Genomic DNA, 25,271 nt, shown 5'->3' with positions numbered 1-25,271 from the left:
CCGCCGGGCCGCCCGCGGCACGCGCGGACAGCAGGTGCGCGACGGTGGCGGCGACTAGCGGCGGCCGCCGGCGACAGCAGCGCAGCAGCAGCGGCAGCCGAGAGCGCACGTCGGCGCCGTCCGCGCTGCCCATTTCGCTCACCACGTGACGCACCAGGCTCACCATCTAGCGCAGCGGAACGGCGGTTAAAAAAATCGAGCGCGAGGGACGGGACCACGTTGTAACGATACCGATGACAGAGGATCCGCCACTGCATCAGCGTTGGCAGAGCGCGGCGCACGGCTGAAGAAACGCGGAAGAACGACAATAACAGCGCAGGTCTCCAGGGTCACCCAAACGCAGCAGACAGCACAGGTTATTGCATGACGTTACAAAACTATAGCATTGTTATTGCATGACGGTGCATGGCGGTAAAATTACCGACATCCGAGACCAACACAAGTTTGCGGCGTCGCCCACACGCAGCAGAGGGCTGCCCATGCTGGCCAAGACGCCCACTGAGGGGATCAGCGACGTGCCGACGCAGTCTAACAGCTCGAGGACCGCCCTGTCCACGGACCCATACCACCGGCTCTGGAGCGATGTTACAGGGATGCGCCATGTGCGCCGGTGGCGCCACCTACCTGCGGGAGACTCAGCCGCAGCAGCTCACCGCTCTCCTGGCGCGAGGCGACCGACTTGTCCTGGCCCTGCCACAGGCGCGGCACGTACAGGCACGCCCACAGGAAATCCAGCACGATCGTGGAGTCGTACCTGAAACACGGCGCGCCACGTCTCAATCCAAGCGGCCTCTGGCGCGCGGACAGTCTGGCGCGGTCACGTAGTGTCACACGAGGTCACAGGGGGTTGGGCGCAGCCCTCATGGGGTCAAATACACGGCCCCTGCGGACACTGTCAGGCACACCACCCCCAATCTTGGCCTAAACTGGCGCAGAAGTGTGCTCCCGGCACAAAATCTGGCCCAAAGGCTCCAACGGCTTACGAGAATGTAGATTCAAAAGTCAGGTCTGGTCATCCTCACAACAAGGGGCTCATCCCTTCCATCATGAGAGCGTCATGGACAAACAATCCTTCAACCATTTTTCTTTGCTGCTGGCGATCACCATGACCTTGGTGCATTGAGGGCAGGGAGAATTTCCACCGTGGGTGTTTTGAGGATGTCTAGTGTGGTGGCCCCTGTTGACAGGAGTTTAGCGATGTCTCCCATTCAAGGTCCATCATGCGTTATCCTGCACGCCCAGTGGTGTCATCAGCTGTCACCAGGGGCGGTTCGAAAAGCATCCTTTCAAACCTGAAATTACGACATCATTTCTACCTTTCGAGATCATTTTTATCTGAACACAAGGACCGGCACATTATTCATTACGAGCCCTAGACCGTGCGACTTGTGCCCGGATGCCGAGGGGAGGGGGGGGGGGGGGGGGAGGGGAGGTAATGCGAGGATTCTGGCGTCCAGGTGCTTTTTTTCGTCCCAAGTAGCATTCCCGTTCCTGCAGTGGGACTTCCGCGCCGCCTGAGGCGGTCATGGCGTCATATGTCATGACCATGACTTCATCGCCGGCGCGTCCACAGCCGAGTCTGGTCTTTACTCCGTCGGTACCTGATACGATCAACGGTCCTCCGTTCTGACATCACCGTCTCCCAATGTCAAAGGCCATATCGTATTCGACATGTATTTTCATCATTGTGCAAGTAGTAATCATTAGACATCGCTGAAACACGCAACCGATGTGGGCAGCGACGCCAGAGCAGTCAATGCCGTCGAACACGCCGAAGGACCACGACACAGCAGTCAACATAACGGAAAGGCAACACGCAAGCGCACTTGACATTCATGAACGCAACATAAAGCGTATGCGCCGCCTGGTATCCGTCAGTTGTCACACTATGAGATAAGACATGAGCGCTGCTACACGGAGACGATGCGTCTCCAAAATATCCCTTAAAACGCAATCTGGGGGTCTAGACAGACACGTTTCCGCCATTACTGCCATCACGCACCGGAGACCAACCCCTTCGACGCATGCGCAGTCCCCACTGGCGCTTCGACTACCAGCTGGCCGCCACGCGTCAGCCGCGAGGTCACGCGGTCAGGGTCGGCGCCAGGAGGCAGCGCGACCCTGCGCTCGAGGTGGACCGTCGTGCTTCCACCCTCGGCCTCCTCCTCGTGGACGGCCTTCACCGTCAGCACGCCGTCAGCGACGCTGACGCCGACCTCCTCCGGCAGGAAGTCCCGCACGTCCACTGTCAGACAGAACATGTCTTCCCTGCGCTGCTCAGATCTCATCCCCTGAGCCCTGATGCTGCTCCGCAACCACTTCACCCTCCTGGCGCCGCTCCACGACCTCTTGGACTTGCCCCTGCGCCACCCTGCGCCACATCCATGACCTCATCGCCCTCTGGTTCACAGGCCGCGCTGGCGGTGTTCTCCGACGCGGACGCCGGGCAGTCGGCAGCGACTTCCCCATCAGCTTCGCCTTCGTCCTGGCTGTCATCGGCGGTGCCGGCCACGTCCCCGACCTCTGGCTGATGATCTCCAGCCGGAGCGGCTCGCGTGCCGGCAGGGTCCTGGTCAGAACCAGCCACGACCGCCCGCTGTGCGGCGTTTTCTCCCGCTGGCGACGCAGCTCTGTCGTCAGCAGTCCGCTTGCTATCGTCGGCATCCTCCCTGTCAGCGCGTTCTCCGGACGCAGCCGTGTCAGTATCCGCCGCTGGCTCCGCTTCCTTCTCCTCCAACCGCGTCGCCGGAGTTCCCGCCGACTTATCCTCCACAGCGTGAGCGCTGGGAGCGTCGTATATCACCTTCACCATTCTCGCCCCCAGCGCCGGCCGATCGAGCGGCGGGGCCTCCAGCACCAGCTGGCCTGACCGGGTCAGTCGGGAGGTGAGTCCGTCAGCTCGCACGTGGTCCGGCAGCAGTCACCCTCCGCACCATCCTGCTGGAGACGAAGCCGCTATCGGAGCGCTCCTTGTGGAGGGCACGCACCGTCACCACTCTGCCCGACAGCTTGACTGTCACCTCCTCCGGCCGGTAACCGGCGGCGTCGACCGTTAGCCGGAAGCCCTGGCCTTCCGGCCGCTCCTCTTCCTCGCGTAGGCACAGTCGCTTCGTTGCCATCGGCTCAAGCGCCTGACAGAAGTCGCGTTTCAGCGCCCGCTGCAAGCCGTGGACGAGCGGGTCGCACGTGCGGCGCTCAAACCGCGTAATCTCAGACCGCGGATCCCAGCACGGCATCCGGCGAGGCTCGAAAAACAACAGCGTCGACATGTTGGTCTCTCTTGCTCTCCAGCCGTTTCCACGCGAGCTCCACCTTCCCTGACGAACGGAATGATTCTGATGTCGCAGAAAGATGCCTTGTGGTTATATACTAGAAGAAACTGGTCCGCTGAAAGCCGAGAACGTTCCCGATGCAAGACCGAACATCGCGATGGCTCTCGAGCTCCGCCGCGTTCCAGAACCATTGCGAATTCCCAGTGACCAATGAGAGCTCAGTACGTACATGACGTCATGTACGAACCGCCCAACGAGACAGGACACATTCCGTGACGTCATGGCCAATGTGGAGCATGTTCGCGAAACAGATCAACACTACCTCGACGAGCTGAGGCATTTCCACAATTTTCTGGAGGCTCGATAAAATCGTTGCGTGGGTCGACGAAATGCGGGCATCCGCACGCATCCATGTGACTGCGCACACTCCGACGTGGGCTTCAGCTTTACATCTTTTGGGTCGCAGACTACAAAATAATATTCTTTCTTTCGACAACTGCTATGCGCGGCCCATCTTCCGCGCGAAGAACCTGAATGTGAGACAACTTTTTAACCATTTGTATGCAACTTAGTAGGACTGCTTGAGGAAAGCAATGAAATTTTTCCCATCATCCGGTGACAATAAAACGGAGCGCTGACACGTTTTGTATCTCAAGCCAAAAGTCTTGCATTTCATAGCGTCATATACAGCCAACTGTATTCGCACAAACAGCCAGCACGCACGCGATACGCTTCAAAGGAGCCGTATCTGTCGGCAGCACAAGTACGCAACGGCATTTCAAGTTCTTCATTGACACATGCAAAATACCTTGCAAGGCTCCAGTAAACGAGCCTACCGTGCTCTGATGAAAACATATCGGGTGAACGTCCATTCGCTACATGACTTCATCCTATATTTGGCTTCTACGTGATTCCCGCTATTCTGCCTTGGAGGGTTTCCCCTTCCACACGCTTCATCTGTGCATCTACTCCGTAATGATGCTGACACAGGAAGCATACACATGCGTTTTACCGCTTCTTTCATCCATCATCACCGCGACAACGCTAAGACCAATTCTTTTGATTCGTAGGCAGCCAATGGTCTGCCTGCCTCCTCCTTCAGCTGCAGAAACGTTCCGAAAGACCTAATCTTAGCTGTGGGGTTACGCCTGGAAACGTTTACCTCGACTAGTGCTAAGGTTTCGGATTTACAGCACTTCAAAACCAGGATGCAATAATAAAACACGCTTTAAAAACAAGAAGGCCCATATCTGCCTATGGAAATAACTGTATTCAAAGATAGTCTACACTGAAAGGGCGCAGCAAATAATAAGTACATATAGTTTTACGGAATAATTAAGGCAGAGAAATAATAATCGTGGATGGAATGAGTGTTTAGACTATGGTCCTAGGTATATTTAGCATTGTCCCAACCAGACGTTCGGAACATGTAACACACTTGTGAACAATATACTTATTGAAATATCTTCAAACTCGAGTGTTTAGTGGCATTGCGCAATACATGGACATAGCACCTCCTCTCACCCCTACGCCAAATCACCCTCCCACACGCTCTGAACGGCTCTAGCCGCCTGGCGACCGTTCTCGAAAACACCAGAACGCCAGCTGGCGATCGCCACCATTCATACTGCCGCTCAGCTACCCACCAATCAGGGCCAGCGTTGTAGCTACATGCGACGTTTGGACCAATGACACGCGTCAGCGCATCTCCACGCCTGGAGAATTCGTGAAACCCGTAGTAAGTTGTGGAACGCTATCGCGATGGGATATATAGCGGTGGATGGGGTTGGAGCGTCAGATACAGGCTGAACCAAACGGAGGAAGGTGTGCCGTGCAACAGTGTGATAGAGCGCGATTCTCTTCAACAACCGTGACTTCCTGTGGCAAGAAGGCGAAGTGCACAGCAGCATTATGAAGGGTCCGACGATCGGCATCGATCTGGGCACCACCTACTCTTGCGTAGGGGTGTTCCAGCACGGCAAGGTAGAGATCATCGCCAACGACCAGGGCAACAGGACCACGCCCAGCTACGTGGCCTTCACGGACACCGAGCGTCTCATTGGAGACGCGGCCAAGGGCCAGGTGGCCCTGAACCCCAAGAACACCGTCTTCGACGCCAAGCGTCTCATCGGGCGTCGCTTCGACGACGACAACATCCAGCACGATCTCAAGCACTGGTCGTTCGCCGTGATCAACGATGGCGGCAAGCCCAGGGTCCAGGTCGAGCACAAGGGCGAGACGAAGCGGTTCACGCCTGAGGAGATCAGCTCCATGGTGCTGACGAAGATGAAGGAGACAGCCGAGGCGTACCTGGGCACCCGCGTGACGGACGCCGTCATCACGGTGCCCGCCTACTTCAACGACTCGCAGCGGCAGGCCACCAAGGACGCCGGCGCCATCGCCGGCCTCAACGTCAAGCGCATCATCAACGAGCCGACGGCGGCCGCGCTGGCCTACGGCCTCGACAAGAAGCTCAGCGGCGACAAGAATGTGCTCATTTTCGACCTCGGCGGTGGCACGTTCGACGTGTCCATCTTGACCATCGCCGACGGCGCCATGTTCGAAGTGCGCTCCACCGCCGGCGACACGCACCTGGGCGGCGAGGACTTCGACAACAGGCTGGTCAACCACTTCGCCTACGAGTTCCAGCGCAAGCACAAAAAGGACCTCAAGGGCGATGCCCGAGCCATGCGGCGACTGAGGACGGCGTGCGAGCGAGCCAAGCGCACCCTGTCCAGCAGCACCGAGGCCAACATCGAGATCGACGCCCTCTACCAGGGCGTCGACTTCTACAGCAGGATCTCGCGTGCCCGCTTCGAGGAGCTGTGCATCGACCTGTTCCGCGGCACCCTGCAGCCCGTGGAGAAGGCGCTGCGGGACGCCAAGCTCGACAAGTCGGCCATCAACGAGATCGTGCTCGTGGGCGGCTCCACGCGCATCCCCAAGATCCAGAAGCTGCTGCAGGACTGCTTCAACGGCAAGGAGCTCAACAAGTCCATCAACCCGGACGAGGCGGTGGCGTACGGCGCCGCCGTGCAGGCGGCCGTACTCTCCGGCGACAAGAGCTCCGTCATCCAGGACGTGCTGCTCGTCGACGTGGCGCCGCTCTCGCTCGGCATTGAGACGGCCGGCGGTGTCATGACCAACCTCATCCAGCGCAACAGCCGGGTGCCTTGCAAGCAGCAGAAGACGTTCACCACGTACGCCGACAACCAACCGGCCGTCACCATCCAGGTGTATGAGGGCGAGAGGGCCATGACCCGAGACAATCACCTGCTGGGCACGTTCGACCTCACCGGACTGCCTCCGGCGCCGCGCGGCGTGCCGCAAGTGCTCGTCACCTTCGACATCGACGCCAACGGCATCCTCAGCGTCAGCGCCGAGGACAAGTCCACCGGCAAGTCCAACAACATCACCATCACCAACGACAAGGGCCGCCTCAGCAAGGCGGACATCGAGCGCATGGTCAACGACGCCGAGAAGTTCAAGGCCGATGACGACGCGCAGCGAGAGCGAGTCGCCGCCAGAAACCAGCTGGAGGGCTACGTCTTCTCCGTAAAACAAGCCGTGGGCGATGCCGGCGATAAGGTGCCGGAGGACGACCGGCGGCGGGTCACCGAGCTCTGTGACGAGGCCGTCAAGTGGCTGGACTCGAACACGCTGGCCGAGAAGGAGGAGCTCGAGCACCGGCTGCAGGAGCTGCAGAAGACGTGCAGCCCGATCATGACGAAGATCCACCAGGGCGCCACCGGTGGACAGTGCGGCAAGCAGTCTGCTAATGAACGGGGACCGACCGTGGAGGAGGTAGACTAAAACGTCACCTCATTCATGCAGCTGGGCATACTCTTGTGTGATATTTTGGTACTGTCTTTGGTACGCCAAGTATCCTGGTGAGCATCAGCTTTAAGCTCAGGGCCGTCTACATAATTCCTAATGGTTGGAGCGACCGTGTGAGCGTTTTGTCGCCTGTTGTTGATATGGTTCTTCGCGTCAGAGCTGTGGAATGCAGGTGTATTTATTGTGAGTTTTTGATTGTGAAAACATATGATTATACAGTGTCGTATCAATAAATATGCACGTTGAAGCTTGGTTGTGGTTGTGAGGAGTTGATCTACAATGCAGATAGGCAGGTGCCGTTTGAAATGCTGTGAACGCCGACTGAGGCACGGTTCTGCGGAAACGTTGCAAGACGAAGGGTTTGCCAACAGTATTGGAGATGCACGACCACTCTTATCGATTGAACTGGATTATGCCCACCAGTGGCCACAACAAGAACTTTCTCAGGGGGGGGGGGGGGGGGAGGCAGAGTTGAGTGACCACTCATTGCAAGGGAACCGAATAAGCCGCGCATTATGTTAATGTACGATACGCGGGACTAAGGGCTTACGGTAAGGGCCCAACGATCGGCCTGCACGGTCCGGCACCATCTTAAGAGCCGTCGCTGTTTTGGAGCACCACACGTCCAGAAAGGGAAAGCAACATTTTCAGGAGTGCGAGCCGGCAGCCTGCCCCATCCAAGGCTCACTTTCACCCAGCCCACAGAAGTCCGCCACGTTCATATACTGACGAGCCCACAACCATAGATTTGGCAAGGTAGAGAAGATTGAGCCAAAAGTATGTATGTCAATGTGATTTAAAGCTATTCAGCTCAAATGCAGCATTTATCTCTCTTATCGGGTGCCATTTGAAGATTTCCCCGGACAATAGCAGTATATCATAACCGATTCAGCCCCTCGGTTGAAAGAAGAGCGTTTGCGAGGATGTGAGGCTGTAGGACATCGGAAAGAGACGTTATGGTACATACTGAAAACCTGATGTCAAGCGTTGCTCCTCTGGAGGAAGATTAGGATTATTGGTGGATACATATCATACACAGGATTATGTGGCGCAGGATGTGGCTATAACTCCAGTTCAGTGACGGTGAATGCAAAGTTTGTAGTTGGGGAGCAGAATTACTAGTCCAAGGACCAGACGGCGGACAGGGAGCTTGTTTGCGTTTCGGGAGCAGTATTTCTCTCTGAGCGACGGTGTTCCAAATGTGCCCTGGGGAGCCCAAACACGTTCCCCATGTATCTCGATGATGTCAGTGCCTGCACCCCAGAGTTTACGCCACTGTTGTCCTTCGGATCGATGTACTCGGCCGGGAGTATGTTGCATACAAGAAGTACCATATTGTAAATTTATAATTTAAACATCAGAAAGATCATCATCGTATGAGCTGGTATGCCATGTATAAATGCCGCTCTATGCGTTGTGTTGAAATGTTGTTCAGCAAGGGCGGCGCAGTAGGGGAGGAGGATAGGCAGAGGAGCAGTTGTCTCTGCACGCAGACAGGGGGGGGAGCAAGTCTGTTTCCAAAAATTCGGGGACCCTTTTCCGCCACAAAAAAGTAGCTGGAAGTAGAGTACCGAAATCCAAATGGAGGAGGGACGGTAATTGAGCCAGGGAGTAAAAAATCGTGCTCAGAAGACCTTTTGATAAATCAAATGACCAGTTGTCCAGGACCTGAAGTCGCCTTTTTGAACAAGGCAGGAAAATCTCTAGGTCAGGATGCTCGAAGTTGTATTAAGGAAACCCCTTTGCTAGTCGGGAGGCCCCAAAACAAATAAGGAGGTCCCTGTTGTGGTTTAGGGGCTCTCTCTATATAGGAAGTCCATTTCTGGAACAGTAGGCCCCTTTCATGTATAGGATGTCCTGTTTTGAGAAAGCGAGGACCCTTAGCTATATTTCAAGGCCTTCTTCATGAACCATTTACATCCTCTACTGGATTGCGAGGCCTCTCTATGCATCGGAAGGTCCTGTTGTGGAATACGAAGGCCCTGTTTTAAGTAAGCGAGACCATTTGCTGGAAAATCAAAAGGCCCCACTCTGGATTTTTAGCTGTCGACAGTTACTTGTGTGGGGATAGAATATACACTACAGTTTGATACAAAACACATTCCTTCGATGCCCCTTGCCCTGGGATACGACGCTGCGCAGGAGCCCTCCCCCTACGAGGCTACATTTTGTCCAAGAGAACCCTCGAAAATCCTGCTCCAATTCAAAACACGTGGCGCCGCCGCCCCTGCTTAGAATGGCTTCAAATTTTCTAACCTGAGAGTGCACTTGATGTTTGTTGCGTCATGTGCCAGTTAAACATATGCACCCGTACATCTGACTCCAGACCGATAGGGAAATGCAGGCGACGAGTACTCCGACCGAAAAAAAACGTTTGGCACCAGTGACTGGACATTCGTGCGTGAATGTAGTTTGCGGCTGTGGCGTTGGTCATTCTTTGCGGTTATGTGTATGTCTCACACAGTTGACGGGATTTTTGAGTCCCGGTTACTTGACATGGTGACGGAGAAGCGCAGGTTGAGTGAGTGGTCAATCCTTCACAAATCGTGTTCCCGGCAAGCCAGCAAATACCCTGCCTTGCCTAATTTGCCATGCTCCCAAGGCAACGCCCGCAGCGTACGGAAAAATCAAACATGTTTGGATTGTGTAAAAATATATTTTGGAGGTTAACTCCACGACTTCGGACACAGAGGAAAAGGGAGGGCGGGGACAGCTGAATCATGTCCAAGTAGGACCAGGGCAATTTATTTCCTTTTTTGCGACCGATGGCAGTATTCAGTCACTCAGCTAACGCACAACGGCTCGCCCTATATTTCACTGCACTTCCAGTGGCGTACCTACACATCTTGCATTCAGCGTGAAAAATCAGGTTTTTGACATATCGCTGAAAACCATAGCGATCGGTGTGAATGTGTGCGTGTGCGTAAATCGCGCATACTGCAAAACACTCGGAACATGCTAGCCACTGGCACGAACAATGACAGACGTCGGGTCGTACATGCTGTTTCAGCTTCACATGGATATGCTGCGTCGTCGATACAACGGACCTTGCAATATGTTTTTGACTGATTTGATGTCAGTGGATGACTGACACGGACTGTTGGTAACACTGCTGATTAAACGGCTGACGGCTGACAATATCGATTGATTACAAGGACAAAAATTTGTCGCTGAGTAATTTCGACGGACCACGAAATAGCACGGACGCACGCGTTTGGTATGCATGTCGTTCAGTGTTCGGCTTGCGTGCAATGCAACTTACTGTATGTAAAAACACATAAGCGCAGCTCCAATCACTATGTGATACATTTTACCAAGGGGAGGGCTCGGTTGTATCGTTTGAAGCGGTGCATTAATAATCATCTACCAAAACAAAACAGCAAATAAAAAAAACAAAAAACAAACAGGGACGTCATCTCCAAAACGTCATCGCGACAAACCAAGCTGAATGTTACAGCTGCCTGCAAACATAAAGAATATTAGGTCCTACCCTCAGTAGTTATAGCAGGGCAGAGCTCAGAGTAAAAACTGATACAACTCTCCCTACCCCCTTCCCCCCCCCCCCCACTCATACATCATACATACTGATTTGATGACGCGTTTTGGGCTAAGCCCCATATGTTCGGACATTCTCGTTCTGAAGCATGTATTTGTAATGTGCGTGTTGACCCGAAACAGCGCACAGTTACACATATCCGTAGCGCCCCGTCTCCCCCCTCCCCCCCCCCCCTTATTCATCTCCGCGCCTGAATCGCCCCCACCCAACACTGCACGGCTCTAGTTTAATGAAATGTTATTTAATCTAGTCAAATAAAATATGAGTTAAATGTCAGAAATACCATGAACGCCTAAACAAATATGTGATGTAAGCACGCCACTCCATGCCTTGGCCTGAGAAGCCGCTCAGAAGGGGGATACGCAGAGACGCAGATGTCCCCCTCTCCGGAGGCAGGGGGCGGGGGCGAGAGTCTGTTCCAAAAAATTGGGAGGCCCCCTTTTCCCTAACTCAAGAACCGGTACCACGACGAAAAGTATCGAAATTCAAATGAAGGAGGGGCCATAACTGAGTTAAAAGGTAATAAATCGTGCTAAGGATACCCTTTGCTACATCAAGTGGCCCGTTGTTCGGGTCCTGGGGCCCATTTACGAATAAAGTAGCCAACTCTCTACATCAGGATGGTCAATGTTGTATTAAGGAGGCCCCTCTTCTGGCTCGGAAGGCCCCCGCGACAAACCAGGAAGCCCCTATTTTGGTTTAAAACATCCCCTTCTCATTCAGGAAGCCCCCATTCCAGAACAGCAGATCTCTTCCACGCAACAGATGTCCGCCATTCCTGATCTTGATGCTGTGTTTTGGAAAAGCGAGGCCCCTTGGCTAGACTTCTAGGCCAACTTCGTGAATCGTATGCATCCTGTTCTGGATAAATAGGCCTCTATGCATCAGGAGGCTCTGTCCTGGAACAGCGGGTCCTGTTTTACGTTATCAAGATCCTTTGCTGGATAATCAAAAGGCCCCCATTCTGGCTTTTTTAGCTGCCGACATTTCATTTACTTGGGATATAATACACATAACAGCCCTTGATAAGATGGTAAACGCCGCCGATACCGTGGGCGTAGGAACGGGGGGGGGGGGGGACGGGTGGGCCATGCCTCCACCCCCACTTTTGAGATCGAGGTTGTGTTTAGCTTACTTTTGCACCAAACTTAAATATAAATGCCGATTTACCTATTTCACCAGTCATCTTCCCCAAGATGCGTCATCTTTTTCGTTTGCTTATTGACCATTCCTTAGTATCAAAGCCGCAAGCCGACGCCACGCGCCCTATGGAGACTGCAACGCCAGGCGTTAAGCCTATTGTTGCTATGACTTGCGAGCGTTTATATCCAAAACCATATTGCATAGTGTCCTATCAGCAATCAATTCTGACTGAATCTTGAACATTTTAAGACGAGCAAGGACTAGCCATGTTAATGCAAGCTTAAGACCCCATTTCATCTACAACCTACGTTCAAGGATTCCTCAATATCTCTGAAGAAAAACAGAAAGACACGGAACTGGAGCCTGTGTGACATTGACTGGACCACCTTAAGCGATCAGGGATGTTCTTGTGTCAATGGGGATTCCTATGCTGATCCGGGGTAAACTGCGTGGGTCAGAAGGCATCCCGTGTGAGGGAGGGGAACAATGTGATGACATATCCTTCCGATGGCCACCGGATCGACCAGAAGATCCCGCCCCGCGTCGCTAGAATGACAGCCAGAAGACGCTTCGCGATGTGACGGCGTGGCCCTTCGGCACTTGACCGGAACCAGAAATGTGCTCTTGGTGTTCTACTCGAGGGGCCCACTGCCCGGAGGAAGTAAGGGGCCTCATTATTGTTGGGTAGAGTTGAGGTCTCATTATTGCTGAATAGATTAGGGCGAAATTAATGTATCAAAAAAAAAACAAACAAGGCAAACCCATGTTTGCCAAAGAACACTCATTTTTCAGAAAAGATTAGTGAAAAAGTGCATCAAAAAGTTTGAACATGACCGCCCGCGACCTCAAGAGCAAGGACAACGATGGTCTGGGTTGCAGCCTCCGTATTTCCGAACGGCTTCGGCCACTGCAAGTACCATCAGACGGCGAGCGCCGTGTTAGTCTGCCTTCTGGACAAATAAATAGTTACAAAAACACGAAAATTAGAGAACCCACCTCTTCCAGTTCCACCACCAGATTCCGGCACCATTTCACAGCGGTGCTTTAATGGCCAATTCGGTCTTATCAACAGTCTAAAAATCGCACTCGTGAAATATGCATCCAGACTGCCTTGTAAATGTAAGATGTAATGTCCTGAAGCGTTCAAAGGTACTTCTTTCAAAAGCGTCATTATTTTGTCCACACGTTGGCCGCAGCTCAATATTAGCTGTTGAGCCGACGAGCAGTTGAGCATTTTGGATCTGCTAGCCAATGATTTCAGGGTGGTGCAAACTTTTCCCAGAAGTACGATGCTTACACGTTGTTTCAGCCTTGCATGGGCATGCTGTATCGTTGATACAATGAACCAACAATATGTTATTGACTGAATAATTGTCAATGGCTGACTGACACTGGCTGTTGGAAACATTGCTGATTGAACGACTGACGGTTGACAACACTGATTAAAAGGGCATACAATTTGCCATGCCATAATACCGAGGAAATACGAAAGAGCACGAACCAACGCATTTGATACACACATCGTTCAGCTTGCTGCTAATGCAACTAATTCCATGAGGAACATGTAAGAACAGCATCTACCACTACGTGACACCATTTACCCCGCTGCGGGGTGCGTTGCCTCGTTTCAAGAGGACTCATTCAGAGGTCATTTACCTAACAAAAAACATGTGAACACCAAAACTTGACAATTTCATATCAATTTCAAGGTTATGAATAACTGCAGATACGAACATCTTAGTCCTACCCTCAGTGGTTGTAGCAGGAAAGGGCTCAGAGTAAAAACTGATCCAACTCTCCTCACCCCTCCCTCCCCCGTACAGGTAATGGCTGCTGATTCACACATTTTAGGCTAAGCCCTAGCTGTTCGGCAGCTCTCGTTTGGAGCATGTATTTGTAGTGTACGCTACTCCCCGCGGCTGAATCACCCGACCACCGCAAGGCTCTAGCCACCTGGTGACCGTTCTCGAAAAAACCAGAACGCCAGCTGGCGATCGCCACCATTCATACTGCCGCTCAGCTACCCACCAATCAGGGCCAGCGTTGTAGCTGCACGTGACGTTTGAACCAATGAGACGAGTCAGCGCATCCCCACGCCTGGAGTATTCGTGAAAGTCGTAGTAAGTAGTGGAGCGCGCTCGCGCTGGGGTATATAACCCGTGGATGGGGTTGGAGCGTCAGATACGAACCGAACCACACGGAGGGAGGTGTGTGCCGTGCGACAGTGTGATAGAGCGCGATTCTCTTCAACAATCGTGACTTCCTGTGGCAAGAGGCAAAGTGGACAGCAGCATTATGAAGGGTCCGACGATCGGCATCGATCTGGGCACCACCTACTCTTGCGTAGGGGTGTTCCAGCACGGCAAGGTGGAGATCATCGCCAACGACCAGGGCAACAGGACCACGCCCAGCTACGTGGCCTTCACGGACACCGAGCGTCTCATTGGAGACGCGGCCAAGGGCCAGGTGGCCCTGAACCCCAAGAACACCGTCTTCGACGCCAAGCGTCTCATCGGGCGTCGCTTCGACGACGACAACATCCAGCACGATCTCAAGCACTGGCCGTTCGCCGTGATCAACGATGGCGGCAAGCCCAGGGTCCAGGTCGAGCACAAGGGCGAGACGAAGCGGTTCACGCCTGAGGAGATCAGCTCCATGGTGCTGACGAAGATGAAGGAGACGGCCGAGGCGTACCTGGGCACCCGCGTGACGGACGCCGTCATCACGGTGCCCGCCTACTTCAACGACTCGCAGCGGCAGGCCACCAAGGACGCCGGCGCCATCGCCGGCCTCAACGTCAAGCGCATCATCAACGAGCCGACGGCGGCCGCGCTGGCCTACGGCCTCGACAAGAAGCTCAGCGGCGACAAGAATGTGCTCATCTTCGACCTCGGCGGTGGCACGTTCGACGTGTCCATCTTGACCATCGCCGACGGCGCCATGTTCGAAGTGCGCTCCACCGCCGGCGACACGCACCTGGGCGGCGAGGACTTCGACAACAGGCTGGTCAACCATTTCGCCTACGAGTTCCAGCGCAAGCACAAAAAGGACCTCAAGGGCGATGCCCGAGCCATGCGGCGACTGAGGACGGCGTGCGAGCGAGCCAAGCGCACCCTGTCCAGCAGCACCGAGGCCAACATCGAGATCGACGCCCTCTACCAGGGCGTCGACTTCTACAGCAGGATCTCGCGTGCCCGCTTCGAGGAGCTGTGCATCGACCTGTTCCGCGGCACCCTGCAGCCCGTGGAGAAGGCGCTGCGGGACGCCAAGCTCGACAAGTCGGCCATCAACGAGATCGTGCTCGTGGGCGGCTCCACGCGCATCCCCAAGATCCAGAAGCTGCTGCAGGACTGCTTCAACGGCAAGGAGCTCAACAAGTCCATCAACCCGGACGAGGCGGTGGCGTACGGCGCCGCCGTGCAGGCGGCCGTACTCTCCGGCGACAAGAGCTCCGTCATCCAGGACGTACTGCTCGTCGACGTGGCGCCGCTCTCGCTCGGCATCGAGACGGCCGGCGGTGTCATGACCAACCTCATCCAGCGCAACAGCCGGGTGCCTTGCAAGCAGCAGAACACGTTCACCACGTACGCCGACAACCAGCCGGCCGTCACCATCCAGGTGTATGAGGGCGAGAGGGCCATGACCCGAGACAACCACCTGCTGGGCACGTTCGACCTCACCGGACTGCCTCCGGCGCCGCGCGGCGTGCCGCAGGTGCTCGTCACCTTCGACATCGACGCCAACGGCATCCTCAGCGTCAGCGCCGAGGACAAGTCCACCGGCAAGTCCAACAACATCACCATCACCAACGACAAGGGCCGCCTCAGCAAGGCGGACATCGAGCGCATGGTCAACGACGCCCAGAAGTTCAAGGCCGAGGACGACGCGCAGCGAGAGCGAGTCGCCGCCAGAAACCAGCTGGAGGGCTACGTCTTCTCCGTGAAACAAGCCGTGGGCGATGCCGGCGACAAGGTGCCAGAAGACGACCGGCGGCGGGTCACCGAGCTCTGTGACGAGACCGTCAAGTGGCTGGACTCGAACACGCTGGCAGAGAAGGAGGAGTTCGAGCACCGGCTGCAGGAGCTGCAGAAGACGTGCAGCCCGATCATGACGAAGATCCACCAGGGTGCCACCGGTGGACAGTGCGGCCAGCAGTCTGCTAGTGAACGGGGACCGACCGTGGAGGAGGTAGACTAAAATGTCACCTCATTCATACAGCTAGTCATTCTTTTGTGTGAGCTTTTGGTACGGCCCTTGACACGCCAAGTACCCTCGTGATGATGACTCTTTGGAGTTTTAGGGCGCGTCACCTGAAAATCGTCATGCAGCGCCCATGATCAAGTAGCCTCGTGAGCAATACCTTTAAGCTCAGGGCTGTCCACATAGTTCTTTATGGCTGGAGCGACCGCGTGAGTGTTTTGTCGCCCGTTGTTATTGATATGGTTCCTCGCGTCAGAGCTGTGAGGTGCGGATGTATTGCGAAGTGTGGATTGTGGAAATATGTAATCATACAGTGTCGTATCAATAAATATGTACGTTCAAGCCTGCTCGTGGTCGAGCAGTTTACCGCGGACATGATCTGGTGCGATTTGACAGGCTGTGAACGCCCGCTGAGGTACGGTCCCGCCCAAATAACGCAAGGCGAGAGCTTAGCCAACGGCAGAGAAGGCACACGGCTACTCTTACCCTAACAAACAGACTTCGTCTGCTTAACGGTCCATGCAAGGCCGCAGCCAGGATTCCTTCGGGGGGGGGGGGGGGGGGTGGACCCTGGTTCTACCGACGTCCGCGTGGGCGTTGTCATCTGCTATTGACGTGGTTACGCGCGCCAGGGCTGTGAGATGCAGATATCTTGTGAGTTGTGGATTTTGATAACATGCCATCATGCGACACCGTATCAATAAATATGCACGTTCAAGCTTCTTTGTGGTTGAGTTTATTTGCAGTGCAGATGACCAGGTGCGGTTTGAAATGCCGCGAACGCCTACTGAGGTACGGTTCTGCCGAAACACTGCAAGACGAGGGCTTGGCTAACGACAGAGGAAGTGCACGACCACTCTTATCTATTGAAATCGATTTGGTCTCCCTAAAGGCCCACCCAGGGCTAGAGCCAGGACTTGCTTAGCGGGATGGGCTGGGGGAAGGAGGCAGAATTCATTGACCATCCATTGTGAGGGAACCGAATAAGCTGTCCATGATGCTTAAGTATCAAACGCCGGCCTAGGGGCCTCGAAGAAGGGGGAGGGGAGGGGCCAATGATCGTCTGTACATCTCGGCACCATGTAGAGAGCCGTTGCTATGTTCGAGCACCACAACACACCAAGCCCGCCACACCCACATAGTGACGAGCCCACAGCCCACAGATTTTCTACGGTAAATAAGCTAAGATAAAAGGTATGCATGCCAAAGTTATTCAAAGCCATTCAGCTCAAAAACAGCATTTGTCTGTTCCAATTTGAAGGCTCCCCGCACACAATATCATTACTTCATAGCTGATTGAGCCCCTCGATTGAAAATCATCTCCTGGGATGCGATTCCCAATGCGGCTGTAGAACAGCGGGAAAGAAGCGTTTCGGTGGACACCGAAAACCAAATATCAAGCGTTGCTCCTCCGGAGGTGGGATTAGGATTATTGGTAGATACATATTATATATAGGGTTATGTGTCGCAGGACGTGGCTATAACTCCAGTTCGGTGGCGGTAAATACTAAGTTTTTAGTCGTGGAGCAGAATTGCCAGCCATAGGACCAGACGGTGGACAGGGGCTTACTGTATTCCTCTCGGAACGACAGTGTTCCAAATGTGCCATTGTATCACATAGTGAACATGTGAGTTGAACGTCAGAAATGTCATTATCAAATTCTGCTCCAACTTAGAACACGTGGCGCAGTCGCTGCTGCTTGGAACAGTTCCAAATAGTCTAATTGACGGTGGCCTCGATGTTGGTTACGTTATGTGATCGTTAAACACAAACACCGGCACAAATGATTCCAGACTGATAGGCAAATGCAGGCGACGAGTACTGCGACTGGAAAAAGCGTTTGGCATTAGCGACTGGGCATTTGTGCGTGAATGTACTTGGTGACTGTGACGTCGGTTATTATTTGAGGTGTGTATGTCTCACACAGTTGAGAGGATTTTGAGAGCCCTTGTGCTTGATATGATGATGGAGAAGCGTAGGTTGAGTGATTGGTGAATCCTTCACAAATCGTGTCCCCGGCAAGGCAGGAAATATCCACCAGTCACCTTGCTTTATTTGCCATGCTCCCACAACGCCCACAGCGCACGGAAAAATCAAACATGTTTGGATTTTGTAAAAAGGATATTTCGGAACTTGAATTCAACAATTTCGGACGTAGGGGAAAGTGGGGGGGGGGGGGGGGAGTCAGCTGAATCATGTCCAAGTAGGACCAGGGCAATTTATTTCCATTTTTGCGACCGATGGCGGTTTTCAGTCACTCAGCTAACGCACAACAGCTCGCCCTATCTTTCAGTGCACTTCCAGCGGCATACCTACACGCATTTTGGTATGGCATGCCGCGAAGAGCAGGTTTTTGTGAAAAATTAGGTCTTCGACATATCGCTGAAAACCATAGCGATCGGTGTAAATGTGTGTATAAGAGCTTTAAGCCATATCTCGATCGATCTGAACGTTATACTGGGTGGTGACGGAGCGATGTGTCGTGCATACTGCAAAACACCTGGAACATGCTAGCCAATGACTTCAGGGTGGCACGAACAATGACAGATGTCGGGTCGTACGTGCTGTTTCAGCTTTGCATGGACAAGCTGCGTCGTTAATGCAATATGTTTTTGACTGGTTTGCGTCGAACCTGCAATATGTTTTTGACTGATTTAGAGCCAGTGGCCGACTGACACCGACTGTTGGTAACACTGTTGATTAAGCAGTTGACGGTTGACAGTAGTGATTGATTAAAGGGCAAACATTTGTCACGGAGCAATTTCGACGAAACAGTGATTGATTACAAGGGCAAAAATTTGTCATCGAGTAATTACGACGAACCACAAAATAGCACGGACGAACGCGTCTGGTATGCACGTCGTTAAGTGTTCAGCTTGCGTGCAATGCAACTTACTGTAGGTAACAACACAGAAGCACAACTTCCATCACTATGTGATACAGTTTACCCAGGGGACGGGTCGATTGTTTTGCTGGAAGCGGTGCATTCATAATCATTTGCCAAAAACACAAAACAAAGACGTTATGTCCAAAACGTCACCGCGACAAATCAAGCCGAAGGTTATAGCTGTCTGCAAATGAGAACCTTAGTCCTACCCTCAGAAGTTATAGCAGGGCAGGGCTCAGAGTAAAAACTGATACAACTCTCCCTACCCCCTTCCCCCCCCCCCCCACACTCATACATCATACATACTGATTCGATGACGCGTTTTGGGCTAAGCCCCATATGATCGACAGCTTTCGTTCTAAGCATGTATTTGTAATGTGCGTATTGACCCGAAACAGCGCACACTTACACATATCCGTAGCGCCCCCGTCTTCCCCCCCCCCCCCCCCTATTCATATCCGCGCCTGAATCACCCCCACCCAACACTGCACGGCTCTAGTTAAATGAAATGTAATTCAATCTAGTCAAAGAAAATGAGTTAAATGTCAGGAATATTATGAACGTTTAAACCAATATGTGATGTAAGGACACGACTCCATGCCTTGGAATGAGATGCCGCTCCGAGGGGGATACGCAGAGACGTAGATATCCCCTCTCCGGAGGCAGGGGGCGGGGGCGAGCGTCTGTTCCCCCAAAATTGGGAAGCCCCCTTCTCCCTAACTAAAGAATCGGTAGCTAGACGCAGAGTATCCAAATTCAAATGAAGGAGGGGCCATAACTGAGTTAAAAGGTAATAAATCATGCTTAGAAGACCCTTTCCTACATCAAGTGACCCGTTGTTCGGGCCCTGAGGCCCATTTACGAATAAGGCAGTCAACTCTCTACATCAGGATGGTCAATGTTGTATTAAGGAGGCCCCTCTTCTGGCTCGGAACGCCCCGCGACAAACCAGGAGGCCCCTATTCTGGTTTAGAACATACTCTTCTCATTCAGGAAGCCCCCATTCTAGAACAGCAGATCTCTTCCATGCAACAGATGTCCGCCATTCCTGACATTGATGCTGTGTTTTGGAATAGCGAGGTCCCCTGGCTAGGTTTCAAGGCTAACTTCGTGAATCGTATGCATCCTGTTCTGGATTAAGAGGCCTCTGTGCATCAGGAGGCTCTGTTCTGGAACAGTACGTCCTGTTTTACGTTAGCAAAATCCTTTGCTGCATAATCAAAGGGCCCCCATTCTGGCTTTTTTTTAGCTGCCGACATTTAATTTGCTTGGATATAATACAGGTAACAGCTTGATAAGACGGCAAATAACCCCCGATACCGACTCCCCTAGAATACGACGCTGCGCAGGAGCCCCCCCCCCCCCCCTCCCCCACACACACACTCTGGAAGGAGGCCCCATTTTGTCCACGAGACCCTCGGGGAAATCCTGCCCAACTTAAAACCCGTAGCGCAGCCGCTCATGCTTAGAATGGCTTCAAATACTCCAACCTGAGGGTGCCCTCGATGTTTGATGTGTTAAGCGCCAGATTAAATACAAGAGGCAGTAAATATTTGTCCAGAACGGTAGGGAAATGCAGGCGACGAGTTCTGCGTCAGGAAAAAGCCTTTGATATCCACGACAGGACAATTTGTGCGTAAAGGTAGTTCACAAATGCGGCGTCGGTTTTTGTCTGGGATTGTGCGTATGTCTAATGGAATTGATAGAATTTGGGGGGCTCAGAGTAAAAACTGATCCAACTCTCCTCACCCCTCCCTCCCCCGTACAGGTAGTGGCTGCTGATTCACACATTTTAGGCTAAGCCCTAGCTGTTCGGCAGCTCTCGTTCGGAGCATGTATTTGTAGTGTACGCTCCTCCCCACGGCTGAATCACCCGACCACCGCAAGGCTCTAGCCGCCTGGTGACCGTTCTCGAAAACACCGGAACGCCAGCTGGCGATCGCCACCATTCATACTGCCGCTCAGCTACCCACCAATCAGGGCCAGCGTTGTAGCTGCACGTGACGTTTGAACCAATGAGACGAGTCAGCGCATCCCCACGCCTGGAGTATTCGTGAAAGTCGTAGTAAGTAGTGGAGCGCGCTCGCGCTGGGGTATATAACCCGTGGATGGGGTTGGAGCGTCACATACACACCGAACCACACGGAGGAGGGTGTGCGCCGTGCGACAGTGTGATAGAGCGCGATTCTCTTCAACAATCGTGACTTCCTGTGGCAAGAGGCAAAGTGGACAGCAGCATTATGAAGGGTCCGACGATCGGCATCGATCTGGGCACCACCTACTCTTGCGTAGGGGTGTTCCAGCACGGCAAGGTGGAGATCATCGCCAACGACCAGGGCAACAGGACCACGCCCAGCTACGTGGCCTTCACGGACACCGAGCGTCTCATTGGAGACGCGGCCAAGGGCCAGGTGGCCCTGAACCCCAAGAACACCGTCTTCGACGCCAAGCGTCTCATCGGACGTCGCTTCGACGACGACAACATCCAGCACGATCTCAAGCACTGGCCGTTCGCCGTGATCAACGATGGCGGCAAGCCCAGGGTCCAGGTCGAGCACAAGGGCGAGACGAAGCGGTTCACGCCTGAGGAGATCAGCTCCATGGTGCTGACAAAGATGAAGGAGACGGCCGAGGCGTACCTGGGCACCCGCGTGACGGACGCCGTCATCACGGTGCCCGCCTACTTCAACGACTCGCAGCGGCAGGCCACCAAGGACGCCGGCGCCATCGCCGGCCTCAACGTCAAGCGCATCATCAATGAGCCGACGGCGGCCGCGCTGGCCTACGGCCTCGACAAGAAGCTCAGCGGCGACAAGAATGTGCTCATCTTCGACCTCGGCGGTGGCACGTTCGACGTGTCCATCTTGACCATCGCCGACGGCGCCATGTTCGAAGTGCGCTCCACCGCCGGCGACACGCACCTGGGCGGCGAGGACTTCGACAACAGGCTGGTCAACCATTTCGCCGACGAGTTCCAGCGCAAGCACAAAAAGGACCTCAAGGGCGACGCCCGAGCCATGCGGCGACTGAGGACGGCGTGCGAGCGAGCCAAGCGCACCCTGTCCAGCAGCACCGAGGCCAACATCGAGATCGACGCCCTCTACCAGGGCGTCGACTTCTACAGCAGGATCTCGCGTGCCCGCTTCGAGGAGCTGTGCATCGACCTGTTCCGCGGCACCCTGCAGCCCGTGGAGAAGGCGCTGCGGGACGCCAAGCTCGACAAGTCGGCCATCAACGAGATCGTGCTCGTGGGCGGCTCCACGCGCATCCCCAAGATCCAGAAGCTGCTGCAGGACTGCTTCAACGGCAAGGAGCTCAACAAGTCCATCAACCCGGACGAGGCGGTGGCGTACGGCGCCGCCGTGCAGGCGGCCGTACTCTCCGGCGACAAGAGCTCCGTCATCCAGGACGTACTGCTCGTCGACGTGGCGCCGCTCTCGCTCGGCATCGAGACGGCCGGCGGTGTCATGACCAACCTCATCCAGCGCAACAGCCGGGTGCCTTGCAAGCAGCAGAACACGTTCACCACGTACGCCGACAACCAGCCGGCCGTCACCATCCAGGTGTATGAGGGCGAGAGGGCCATGACCCGAGACAACCACCTGCTGGGCACGTTCGACCTCACCGGACTGCCTCCGGCGCCGCGCGGCGTGCCGCAGGTGCTCGTCACCTTCGACATCGACGCCAACGGCATCCTCAGCGTCAGCGCCGAGGACAAGTCCACCGGCAAGTCCAACAACATCACCATCACCAACGACAAGGGCCGCCTCAGCAAGGCGGACATCGAGCGCATGGTCAACGACGCCCAGAAGTTCAAGGCCGAGGACGACGCGCAGCGAGAGCGAGTCGCCGCCAGAAACCAGCTGGAGGGCTACGTCTTCTCCGTGAAACAAGCCGTGGGCGATGCCGGCGATAAGGTGCCGGAGGACGACCGGCGGCGGGTCACCGAGCTCTGTGACGAGACCGTCAAGTGGCTGGACTCGAACACGCTGGCCGAGAAGGAGGAGCTCGAGCACCGGCTGCAGGAGCTGCAGAAGACGTGCAGCCCGATCATGACGAAGATTCACCAGGGCGCCACCGGTGGACAGTGCGGCCAGCAGTCTGCTAATGAACGGGGACCGACCGTGGAGGAGGTAGACTAAAATGTCACCTCATTCATGCAGCTGGGCATACTCTTGTGTGATATTTTAGTACTGTCTTTGGTACGCCAAGTACCCTGGTGAGCATCAGCTTTAAGCTCGGGCTGTCTACATAGTTCCCCATGGTTGGAGCGACCATGTAGGCGTTTTGTTGACTGTTGATATTGATATGGTTCCTTGCGTCAGAGCTGTGAAATGCGGATGTATTGTGAGTTGTGGTTTGTGGAAACATGTGATCATAAAGTGTGGTATCAATAAATAGACACGTTCAAGGCTGCTCTTGGTTGAGGAGTTGACTATGTACAATGCAGGTACAATGATCTACAATGCAGATAGGCAGGCGCTGTTTCAAATGCTGCGAACGCCCACTGTGGTACGGTTCTGCCGAAACGCTGCAAGGCGTGGGCCTGACCAAGGATAGAAGAGGTGCACGACCACTCCTATCTATTGAGCTGGATTTGGTCTGCTTAAATGCCCACCAGGGGTTGCAGCCAGGATTTTCTTGGGGGTAGCGCAGTTCACACTCATTAAAAGGGAGCCGTCTATGTGCTAAGAAAACAGGCCTGAGGGGAGGGGGATGGGCTAGCCCCTCTCGCTGCGTCCCTGGATCCAGCGATCGCCTCCTTCGGCCCAGGACCATCTTGAAAACCGTTGTTGTTTGTGAGCAACGGACGTCCAAAAAAGAGACTTTCAAAAACGCCAACCCATAGGCCATCCCAACCCGGCATAACTTGGGTTCAGCCCACGCAAGCTCGCCACGTCAACATGCTGACCAGCCCAACAGCCCGTAGAATTTGTGAGGTAAACAGTGTTAGTTAAAATGTTTTCATGTAAACGTCATTCCAATCGTTCAGCTCAAGGTATGTCGTCCTGTTATGAGACGCTGTCGTCCTGCAAACCCGTGCAGATCCCTCCCGGTTCGTGTCTGCCGTCCGGAAATGGCCGTGGGAGCCGGCACCGACCGAGGAGGGGAAGCGGGCCACACTAGCCCGGCCCAGGGCACCGTCAGCATCCACACGTCTCCGAAACATTTGTCACGGTGGAACGCAGGGGGTGGACGCAGTGGCCAAATTACATCCGGTCAGAGTGGGTACAAAACGAAAAGATTGACGAACACGCGCTGCACTCAAACGACACGCCCGCCACGCCACCCGCCGTTACACTAGTTCCTGGCGTTTAGCTTGCATGGTATGACACTAAATGCTAGGGGTTTATATTTCGATCCAGTCAAACTACGCCCCCGCTCAGCCGCGCCTGACGCCTCATCTTATCCTCTCAATTTCATTCGTCTAATTTCATATGGATCCTCTCACTGTTTGATTATTTCGTCGCCCGGTTATCCGTTGGAAAAGATCGTGTGAGTGGGACGAAGATCAACCGCCGCTACCAGCTTTTCTTTGGCCTTTTTAAGTCTCATTTTCCCTTTCATTCGTCAACCAGAGAGACGCCATCGTAAAATGCTGGTGGTACTACACGCATGCAGAAGACACGGTCAAAACGCAGGGCTCGTCCGGGATTTGAACCCGGGACCTCTCGCACCCTAAGCGAGAATCATACCCCTAGACCAACGAGCCACGGCCAACGCCGCCCATAATCAACGATTATATCACAATAGTCAATACCACACACCCACCCTCAAACCTCTGTCGTTTCTAGCTGAGATGTGAGTGGGGCTCATCGAACACCCAGACGCCTTCACTACCTAAGCCATGCTCACCACGTGCATATCCGAATCTTGTACTAGATGAATGCAAAATAACAAGAAGAGCACTTGTGTTGTGTTCCGCGGGAACCCGACGTAATTAGCTGCGCCCCACCTCGCCTACAGAGGTGGGGCGCTGAGCACCGACGAGCACCAGCATCGCTTCCTACAGTCCGATCTACTCAATACGGGCAACATGGGAACCCAACCGTAAAACGTGGTAAATCTGACCTAGCATTGGCAGTGTTTGTCATTAGCCAGGAGGCCGTTGGTCCAGAGGGAGTGATCATATTTGTGTTACCCTCATTACCAACAAAGATAGCAACATTGCTGCGGTTTGTGCACACGTTTCGCTAAAAACCCATACACCTCTAAACGACTTGTTGCATAAAATTAGGTTCAAGCGTCCGTGTACACTGTTGCGCAATGAACATGACTAATTTGTGTGCCGAAGGTGGATGCTGGTGTAGGAACATGCAGCTATTATAGAGGTAAAGCCCCCCCCCCCCCCCCCCCCATTAAGAGAATTCTTAA

General features: G+C 54.1%; 3 protein-coding genes and 1 non-coding gene across 4 annotated transcripts; 3 read left to right on the top strand and 1 right to left on the bottom strand.

Annotated features, from left to right (window-relative positions):
* The first annotated feature begins 5,076 nt into the window (after positions 1 to 5,076).
* On the top strand, positions 5,077 to 7,362 carry LOC119113065 (heat shock protein 68-like). The gene has a single exon (XM_037237388.1). It carries the CDS (start codon positions 5,184 to 5,186, stop codon positions 7,083 to 7,085), a length of 1,902 nt encoding a protein of 633 aa, XP_037093283.1. The 5' UTR covers positions 5,077 to 5,183; the 3' UTR covers positions 7,086 to 7,362.
* A 6,619-nt stretch (positions 7,363 to 13,981) lies between these two features.
* LOC119113063 (heat shock protein 68) lies at positions 13,982 to 16,350 on the top strand. Its single transcript, XM_037237386.1, has one exon. The coding sequence runs from the start codon at positions 14,104 to 14,106 to the stop codon at positions 16,003 to 16,005; it is 1,902 nt and encodes a 633-aa protein (XP_037093281.1). The 5' UTR covers positions 13,982 to 14,103; the 3' UTR covers positions 16,006 to 16,350.
* A 4,661-nt stretch (positions 16,351 to 21,011) lies between these two features.
* Positions 21,012 to 23,308, top strand: LOC119113064 (heat shock protein 68). Its single transcript, XM_037237387.1, has one exon. The coding sequence runs from the start codon at positions 21,137 to 21,139 to the stop codon at positions 23,036 to 23,038; it is 1,902 nt and encodes a 633-aa protein (XP_037093282.1). The 5' UTR covers positions 21,012 to 21,136; the 3' UTR covers positions 23,039 to 23,308.
* Positions 23,309 to 24,537: 1,229 nt separating this feature from the next.
* TRNAP-AGG (transfer RNA proline (anticodon AGG)) lies at positions 24,538 to 24,609 on the bottom strand. The gene has a single exon. It is a non-coding gene; the product is annotated as a tRNA-Pro (tRNA).
* Between the last annotated feature and the right edge of the window lie 662 nt (positions 24,610 to 25,271).

The sequence above is a fragment of the Pollicipes pollicipes genome, unplaced genomic scaffold, assembly GCF_011947565.3.
Source record: "Pollicipes pollicipes isolate AB1234 unplaced genomic scaffold, Ppol_2.1 Scaffold_7261;HRSCAF=8764_pilon_pilon_pilon, whole genome shotgun sequence".
Lineage (NCBI taxonomy): Eukaryota > Metazoa > Arthropoda > Thecostraca > Pollicipedomorpha > Pollicipedidae > Pollicipes > Pollicipes pollicipes.
This window is presented reverse-complemented; position numbering and strand designations above follow the sequence as displayed.